Genomic DNA, 10,250 nt, shown 5'->3' with positions numbered 1-10,250 from the left:
ATCTAGAGGTATGACTCCAATGGATAGAAAGTACCAAACAGTTCTATCTAGAGGTATGACTCCAATAGATAGAAAGTACCAAACAGTTCTATCTAGAGGTATGACTCCAATAGATAGAAAGTACCAAACAATTCTATCTAGAGGTATGACTCCAATAGATAGAAAGTACCAAACAATTCTATCTAGAGGTATGACTCCAATAGATAGAAAGTACCAAACAGTTCTATCTAGAGCTATGACTCCAATGGATAGAAAGTACCAAGCCTTATAATATAAAGGCACAATTCCCGTGTTTAGGAAAGAAGTATTACCATTTAAAGTTGTCTTAAGTAGATAAAAACAACCAAGCAGTTCCACGTAAAGGTGTATGTGCTACCGCTAAAAAGTACCAAGTAGTTTCACGTAAACGTGCATCTCCCACTGCTAAAAAGTACCAGGTAGTTCCATGTAAAGTTATATCTCCCATTGCTAAAACGAATCAAGCAGTTCCATATAAATGTGTACCTTCCACTGATAGAAAGTACTGAGTTATTCCTTCTGACAATAAGACACAAACTACAACATATCAACGTTACAACACTAACACGTCCACAGCGCTTGCTAGTGATAGCTAAATATTTTATGAACCCAAATCCTTTTCTTTCAATTACGTTGTACATACGTTCGTGTCTGGTTAAAGTTATAGTCATGGTAGTATATTTTTCTTTAAAGAGGATTCATTCCAATAATAATGCATTTAGATAAATGTGTGGATACATTGGAATAAAAAGTTAAGCATAATACACTGATTGCAAACATATAGCATAATCGTACTTAAGTCTTAATATTATGTGAATAACATATAGAATATGTTGTACGAAAACAAACGTCGAGTTATTAAGTCAATTTAGATACTGTGGTTAAGGTATGCATGTATGTAAACTATATAAAAAAAATGATTTATTATATCCGGGGGGAGGATAAATCGTTATGATTTAAATCATGACACTTGATTTAAAAATATGTAAATATTTACTTTTCTTTAAACTGTAAAACTTCATGAATATATAACAAATCACAAACAGCATTAATTTACAAAATGCAATAGCAAAACGTAGACAATTCGTATCTGTATTTTCAGTCTGAGTAAATTCCATTTACTGAAGTGAGAAATGTTACGTACACATACATGGTGAACTATTCTAAATGTACGAGATGTCCTAATGAATCCATAAAGCTGGCAAGATGGACAGAAGTGGTTTCTCTTAAACTGCGGTATCATACAATAAACATTATCTTTTAAACGTCAACAAACTGTAAACTTTATTTCGTTAAATAAAAAAAAGAGTCAACTATGAAATAACCCGTAATTCTTTTATTTCTCATAAACTGAATAAACTGAAGAATACAAATATTAGGGAAATAATTATTGTCGTTAGGGTACGTACACTTATCGTGTTTTATCAAACAAAATTCTAGTGGAAGTGAGTAATAAACAACAAAAACATTGCTGTTGTAATTTTATAATTTAACCATGAACAACGTAAATGCAAGCGTTTCCATTAGCTTGTTCTTGGACGGAGCAGTTGGCCTTCAAAGAGTTAAATGCACTGATTTAGAGGTACAAACATATTATCATCAATCTATACTTAGTATTACAAGGATGAAAACTAAGAAGAATTAACAGAATATGTCTTGTTGAATAGTCCAGAGAATATATTCTGGTCAACATTGCCATGTTAATGTGGTAATGTTGTTTTATAACCAACTACTTCAGAACAGTCAGCTGGTGGATCTATTCCTGATAGATTTGTTGGCAGTACAAATGAGGAAGCAGCATCAGTAGTGTTTAAAGTAGTTTCTTGTTTATCTTCAGTCTTACTGGAACTCAGAGTTGAAGTTGTCAAGAAATTCCACCGCTAGAACAATCAAGTAGCAAATAGGTCTTTGTTAAAAAACAAACAAACAAACAAACAAAAAACGTTAAATATATTTGGGGTAGGAAAACATTAATTTCTACATAAGTTACGCAACAGGTTAGTTAAATTCAGGTCTCACCTGTAGAAACGTTCCTGGAGTGGAGAAGAATTTAAAAATGGCGTAAGACGGTATACACACCATTGATGTAAGTGCAAGAAGCCAACCAATAGCAATAGCCCATTTTGGATACTGGTAGTAAACGTTATAGGTCAGAGGGTCGTACGTGACAATGCTGAAGACAAAGATAGCCTAAGCAAAAAATATAATATAGATATATAGATATTTACTTTATCATGATTTCTGTCCTTTTTAATTAATTTATTTATAAAAAAGGTATGGGAAATATGTTAATATTGTTTACTGTACTCACTGTGGTATTTATTTTCATCCTATTACTCCTAGCTTATTAAAAGGGAGAATAAGCATGGTTACCTGAAGAAAAGATATACAGAAGGTTAACAAATTTCTTCTCGCGTTGTCGTCGCATTTATTCTAATGGCTATGATTATGTAATATTGTCTAACGAGGTCAATCTTAACCACTCCTCTTGAAAACTTTCCTCAAACCCTCCATTTTACTGAAACATAGGCTTCCGATAAGACATCTACACAAACCAAATATATGTAATGTCCACTGGTCCGCAATTGAGTTACTTCATAGGTATGATAGAGACAGCATAAACATTGGTTTCGTTTTTCCATGGTTTGCAGAATTTCACGTTTGGCTTTTTTCTTTATCTTAACGAAGTCGTATCTTCTTGATGTCTTGGCCATATAGTATAGTGATTCAATCTCGCGTGTTTAGTGCTAATATATTCTCCTGGTGGTAACTAGAATTCACTATTCTTTCTCTGTTCATCTTCTGAAGCTTAAATTTCCAATTACACGAGAAACATGAGGCAACTTAAAAGCCTACGAAACATTTTTTTTTTTTACTACATTCTTTATACACGTTCCGGCATGAACTGGTGATTAGGGTTAGGGCTTTCGACTCACAATCTGCGGGTCACTAATTCGAATCCCGTCACCAGATATTCTGGCTCTTTCAGCCGTGGGACGTTATGATGTAACGGTGAATCCTATTTTCGTTAGTAAAATAATAGCTTAAGAGTTGGGGGTGGATGGTATTGACTAACTGCCTTCCTTCTAATCTAACACTTCTAAATTAGGGACGGCTAGCGTAAATAGACATCGAGTAGCTTTGCACGAAATTCGACAACAACAAAAACAAACAAACCAAAAACAAGAACAAACCATATCGGATATTTCTCCTCACTTAACAATCTGTAGAATTTTTTTTTTGTCACAATCGCTAAACCAAACCAGGAATTTCTATCTCTAAACGCGCAAGATAGTTTTTTCATACAGTTTTTATTTCTCTGGTCAGTGTATATGGAAAAAAGCTTGAGCACTTGCAATTTATGTTGTTGTTTGCACGGAAATGTGCAACTTGTCAGCAGTAATTTTCTAGAAGGAGCGTTATGATTCCTTGTCGACCAGTTTGTGATTCTGGCAATGGTAGAAACAGTCTTGCGTTTGGTGGGATGTTGTTTTGATGATTATGTATCCTCATAATGCTGTGCTAATTTTCTCTTATTCACCACGTAATAAATAGCCATTTTCGAAGTTGGTGTACTCTATTGGTGTACTTTCTTTGGTATTTCGCTACACGAATATTCTTCTTCAGACAGGTATGTGAAATGATTGAAAATTTGCCAAGAAATACACAAGTGCTATAAATGTTATATATGTGGCGCTACAGATGCCGCTGTATTAACAAATACAACTATTAATTATAATGTGAGATTACCTTTCCTTATACTGCCCTAATCAATGAGTAAGAAATTTCCAACAAAGTCATAGACCTTTTGCATTACGAATCTGAATATCTGTTACAGTTAGTTTCTAGTTTCACTTTAAGCTATACTAAATAAAACTACAAAAGGTTAGTCTGTATGTTTGTAAATCAAAGTAGTTTGTTAATTATTTCTGGGTAGTGAAACTAGCCTTATGTAGACGAGTTTATTTGTTATTTTTTAGAAGAAATAGCTCCGAGTCCAACAGAACTCCGAGAAAATATGTCTACTCTCTAGCTATTCAAAACACTATCCTTAATAACTATAGATATAATATCGAGATTAGAAAGACCTACTAAATATAATCCATGCAACTTAGGATACTGGTAAAGTACGATTGTGACGCTACAATTTTAACATTTACTATCAAGCATAATTGCGTTTGATTGTGTCTTTCAAAAAAAAAGTAATTTCCCAAGCCAACGTGAAATGCTAGAGAAACGATATGTTTGTTTTCGTTTCGTTTTAATCAATTATGAAATTGCAAACAAATAAATCATAAGAAATAATTTCAAACAAATGTCACTTAACCACGGAGACACTGACACTTACTAGAGACTGTTTGCAAGTCTGGATACAATGATAATAATTACTTTGAATGGGCTCTTAAAGTCACGGAATCTAGCAATGAAGTTTACCAAAAAAAGGTTTACATACACTGTATAAACTAAGCACAATTTCACAGTCAAAAGCTATCTGATTTCTTACTTCAATAACAAGAAGAAAACCCATTAATTGTATTTATTTTAGTGTTAATTGAATTTACAAAAGCTATTATTCGTGTCGTCTCATATACAATGATGCATATGGAACAAACATATTTCTTTTTTATATTCAGAAAAAGAAGAATGAAATACTACGTTCAAAATGATTAGACCTTAACAGCCCTACTTGTGGCTTTTGACAACTGTTTGTTTATGAAGAAGATCGGATATAATCGGGATGTCGTGTATATAAATCTAGCTGTAAAAAACCTGTACAACTTTAACAAAAAAAACATCAGTAACCATTGAAACCAGGTTCTAAGCAATTATATTCCATGCAAGATAATATTCAATACAATATGTAACTGTAACAACATACAGCTGTAGTTAACGGAGTAAAGTACAGCCAGCACCAGCTCAGCCATGGGTTTATACGGTATCCAAGCATCTCCTCAATATTGCCATAGAAACGATCCACCCCTAAGAAAAATAAATGTTTAATGTAACAATAGTAGAATTTTTGTATAGATAGACAGAAATAAAACAAAATAAATGCAACTTAGGTTATTAGAGTGTTTTCTATACAAGTCATTTAAAATATTTACAAATTAATCCACTGGAAGAAGAACAAGTCGTATGTAATGACTACTTTATCAACAGCTTCCAAACATTACTTGAACAAACTTCACCAAAGTTTCAACACATTGTATAATATATTTTACTTATGAATCAATAAGCATTTCTTGATGATTTAATGAAAATATCAACTATTTAAGTCATATATGGTATAGGTGGAAACAAAAATAAAACATTAGTTTTCTTGGCACCTAATGTCAGAAACTACTCCACGAAAAACATATTTCCATTTTAACATGAAAGAGTGTAATAACCCACAACTGAAAGACATATCTACATTTCCACAAATTGCCTGCTATGGCTGTAACTCATCCTGATTATTAAAACAAACTTGAATCCAGTAGTTACATATGCCAGGAATGTATACAGAATTCCTTAAATACATAACACACATAAATAGTAAGGAAAATGTGGGTATACACATGGAAGTCTTTTAAAAACATTGCCTAATCTTTTAAAATCGAGTTGAAAAAAAGAAAGAATAACTATGGAATGTTTGGAATTTTATATATTCTAGCTGTGACAAAGCACAACTACTATTATTATATAATGTCAATGGCACCACTGAATTCATTTATACGTAAAACAAGCATATGGTGACCGATCATAAGATTTGATATTCAAATCTCTACTATTGGAGTTCATATCCACAAATGCTTATTTGACATTACAGACTTTACGTTATCAGAAATATTTCTTGCCAAAGCTTATCATCACATCGCACCTTAATGCAAGTCCGGTATAGTGGGTAAATCGAGGAGGTGATGAGGGTAATATTATCCATTATTCAACCAGCGCAGCAATGGGAAGCACGGTTTGTTGTTGATCAAGACATTTGCACACGTTGACTTGACCAGTTCACATATTCTTGGCATCATTGAAGACATACTGTTTTTTAGCAATGGATTAGAGGAAGGTACGCCATTGCTTATCTAGCATAATGACCAAATTCTTGAAAGCTTTTTTCTTTAACTGTTTATATTCTGACTGAACTGTTGATTTAGATGGGAAGCTGAAACGAGACTACAGTGTCAAATAATGGTTGTTTACAGGTTTTCGATAATGGTCGATCCTGTCTAGATCCCCGATCAATTGTATCGGTGGTCTAAAAGTGAGTTCATATTATGTTAATCATACTTTGTGATAGTTTTAGTTACTGTACGACAACTTCTTGACCAGATTCAGGCCAACATATTGCTCTCTACATGATGGAAATGTCCAAATGTCTTCAAGAAAGTGTTGGTATATTCCACGTTGGACATGAATCTCTTTCAACAGTGTTAGTTGGGTACACACACACACGGTCTTTCCTTTACTATTATATACAACTGAAGTCATAATTAGTCACTAACACTTATTTTGAGTAAAAATGGACCAGGAACATTATTAAATAAAAGTACTTGCACCTCTTCTTAGCCAGAATATAGATAGCTCTGATTATCACTTAACTGTTTTGAGTAGTATAAATAAATCCTCTCTAATCTACTAGAAATTATTAACTCATATGTTTTTATACTTTTTTAATTGTACAAAGGTTTATTTATTTGTAGTTAAGCACAGAGCTACACAAACGGCTATCTGTGCTCTGCGCACCACGTGTATCGAAACCCCGTTTCTAGCGTTGTAAGTCCGTAGACATGCCGCTGTGCCAATGAGGAGCTTGCTTGTACTGTATGGGAATAAAACATTACAAAATTGGTATCCTATGCTAAAAAGCCAAAGATCTTTACCAATTTTACCTGTAAGTACTTTTACAACGTTTCGTTTCTTTAAAAAAAAAACGTTTCATAGGTACGTTACACTTAATTCGTTGATTAAAAGTAGCATAAAATGTTGCGAAAATAAGACAAACCATATCTAATAATGAATCTAAAATAGTGTCTTTATAGTAGAAATTTAACACGTTTTTTAGTGGCTTTTGAATATAAAAGAAATAAAGTAGCATAAAATGTTGTAAGAATAAGGGAAAACTACATCTAACAATGAAGATACAATATTTCTAGAGTAAAATTTAGCATTTTTTTCGTGTCTTTTGTAAAAATAAAAAGTTGAAATGTTTTGGTTTCTTTAGTTGGTTCCACGGTACGTTGTTTCCATACATACTTCATGTAAGATTTCCACACTTTAGAAAAACAAAGAAACATTCCTAAATTAGTAGGATTAAAGAAACGATGCAAAACTAGTTGTTAAAATAGATTTAAACATCGGAATTCAATACAACCAATCTCTGTTTGTTTCACTTTATAACAGAAGATATTTTGTTGGATGTAGTGAACATCAAAAATAGTACCAGAAAATCTAAACAGTTAGGTAACACACGATAAATACACATTTATTTAAATCTCTTTAGCGTACGTGTTTCTAGGTTGTTTCAGAGTATAAAACTATATTTACATTTTTAATATTTTCAAAACGAAACAAATATCGTTAATCTCGTTTTATTTCATTCTTACATGTAGTATCGTTATTTGTTTAGTTATATATATATATAAACATTATTGCACCAACTATTTATAATTTTTGTTTGACTAATTACTTGTGAATTTTTTATAGACACAAATTATGGTTGCCTAATTGACTATAGCGTTCTGACACATTCAAAATCAAACTTATGGACAGTAATATAATTCCCATAAATCCGAGTATTAGTACAAAAACTTAAAGTCACAGAAGCTCAATACTCCAAGCGATTTCAAACAAATGCAAATCATAAAACGCTTTAATGATGAAGATGAAGTGTGAAACGTTAAGTATGAAAATTAACTCAGTTGTTGTGTAATACATATATAAACATTGTTTCAACCGTCCATTTACCGTTTTTCTTAATAATTAAGTAAACTAACGATTATGTTATTATATTATAATTTTAGTAATAATCATCTTTGTAACACAATTTTCAGATTTCGCTGAAGATGGAATAAATTATTCCTAAACGTTCGAACCTTGTAAATAAAGTGTTTTATGTTTTATCAACAATCTTCATAAAACGCATTAAAATGCATTACTATAGATGGCGATTACGACTTCTAGGACGTTTCACTGGTTTAGTCTGCCTGCCACCTGCTACTTCTCTGACTTACTACTGGTTGAGACCGACTCATGCTTGTTTTTCTGAATTACCATTGATCTATATTACGATCAACTTCCAAAATATGATTCTCCTGTTACTATACTTACCATAGATCCTTGTCACTACAACAGTTTCAAAGAAAGAGAACCATAATAACGTAATCCCACTAGCGCTGTAATAGTCCATCAGCTGGAAGACATACATTCCACCCTATAGAATAAAGTACATTCAAAGTAAGGAAGTTTCGTTTAAATCAGATAAAAACAAGATTCTTTTATTGTTCACTTAGGAACTTTAAATTCACGAAAAACATATATTTTCAAGTATTCACCCCGGCTTAAAAAATGCAAACACTATTTCCCTTATATTAAATTATTTACAATGCAGGTTACAGCATTAGTTGGAATTGGATATAGTTACTCAAGTGTGGTTTAATACCAATATTATTTCAGATAGCAAAGGCAAATCGAATGCTATAAACAAGGTATAACAGTGGTTAATCAAGTGTTTGATAGAATTTTCTTCGTAGTTCTGCCTGTTATAACTTTCACCTTGTCTTTAACTATTTTTTCTACAATTTGTATTCGTGCAGCATTATATTATCTTAGCTTAGCAAAACTTACGTTACGCTATTTTTAGAATCGTAACTAGGAAGAAAAGTAACATAGTTTTCTGTATTAGGACATATAACACTGCAAGATAATGTTTTGATCTGTTTACCATTTCACAAGTTTCAACGATTCTGTGCGTAGTAGCTGTTGTTCGTTCGATAGAAAAAATCTCACCTCGATAAACTACTTTTATTAATATATAAAGAAAGAGTGGTCAAAACTAACCAGCTAATAATTTCAACGTTACTGAACAGTATATGAAAATATACACGCATAACTTAATGACATACTTAAGAGACAATTGAAAAAGTACAATATTTCTTGTTTTGCTTGTTTCTATTTAACTGACCCCTTCCTCAAAGGCTCTGCAGTAAATCTGCGGACTTAAAATATCAAAAATCAGGTTTCGATACCCGTGGTGGGCACAATACAGATAACCATTGGGAAGCTTTGTGCATAACTACAAACAAACAAAAAAATCTATTCAACGGATATGTCATGGCAGCTTAGAGGTGTTATGAGGGACGGTCGTGGCCTAATCTTGGCGTGTTATGACTCTGAATCCTAAGGTTCATTGTTCGCGTCTCGTTGCCGCAGAAACGCGCTCCGCACTTGGGTGCGCTAAAGAAATAACAGACAAATCCTACTATTCAGTTAGACAAGAGTACCCCTAAGAGCTGTTGGTGGATACTCTTAACTGGATGACTTCTCTCTTGTCTATCAGTTCAAAATTAGGAACAACTGTGCTCTTGTAGCTTTGAACGACAAATAGAGGCGTTATATGCAGTGGCGTAGCAAGGGTTCTCAGCACCCGGGGGCAAAGACACTTTTGGCGCCCCCTCCTCTGAAATGTTTTGTGACTCATCACCCACTTAAGGACAATAACATAAATAATTAATTATCGCTTCACATAGGCTTAAAATAAAGTCACAATATAACATAATTTGTAAACTATTTTGATATTTATGTCATCCAGTATTGTTCAAAGTCATATAGCTAAAGTAATTTTTCAAGCATGCAGAATAAATTTCTGTTATATCCCTAGTTTTGAAACTTATGTTTTATATGAGAAGCCAGTCACTTGTGGTATACATGGATTATAAAACAGATTGATAAAATACTACTTTAGTTTACAAATAACAAATTTTATTAGCTTACAAAACTGTACATATACTTAACTAGATCTTGTACATGTAGCATTCTGGTATTCATGGTTACATTATATGAACCTTTTGTGCTTTTGCTGCTGCAAATGCATCAATTAAACTATCAACATTTAAGGTATTAAGTACGTCTTTTTCAATACATAATATTGCCAAGTTACTAAGTCGTTCTTGAGTCACTGAGGTTCTCAAGTATGTAAGAATTAATTTCAGCTTGCTGAAGGACCTTTCACAACTAGCAATAGAAACCTC

At 32.7% G+C, this 10,250-nt stretch overlaps 1 protein-coding gene across 1 annotated transcript in view; it reads right to left on the bottom strand.

Moving 5' to 3' along the window:
- Positions 1-1,718: 1,718 nt before the first annotated feature.
- LOC106464230 (sodium- and chloride-dependent GABA transporter 2-like) overlaps positions 1,719-10,250 on the bottom strand; it is a 42,444-nt gene continuing 33,912 nt past the window's right edge. The window contains exons 10-13 of the mRNA XM_022391934.1: positions 8,332-8,434; positions 4,898-4,998; positions 2,038-2,208; positions 1,719-1,898 (exon numbers count right to left, since the gene is read on the bottom strand). Coding sequence (XP_022247642.1) covers positions 1,719-1,898; positions 2,038-2,208; positions 4,898-4,998; positions 8,332-8,434 — 555 coding nt within the window. The remainder of the gene's footprint in view (positions 1,899-2,037; positions 2,209-4,897; positions 4,999-8,331; positions 8,435-10,250) is intronic.

The sequence above is a fragment of the Limulus polyphemus genome, unplaced genomic scaffold (genome assembly GCF_000517525.1).
Source record: "Limulus polyphemus unplaced genomic scaffold, Limulus_polyphemus-2.1.2 Scaffold1592, whole genome shotgun sequence".
In the NCBI taxonomy this organism is placed as follows: domain Eukaryota; kingdom Metazoa; phylum Arthropoda; class Merostomata; order Xiphosura; family Limulidae; genus Limulus; species Limulus polyphemus.
The sequence above is the reverse complement of the archived record's forward strand: the minus strand, read 5'-3'. Positions and strand labels throughout refer to the sequence as shown.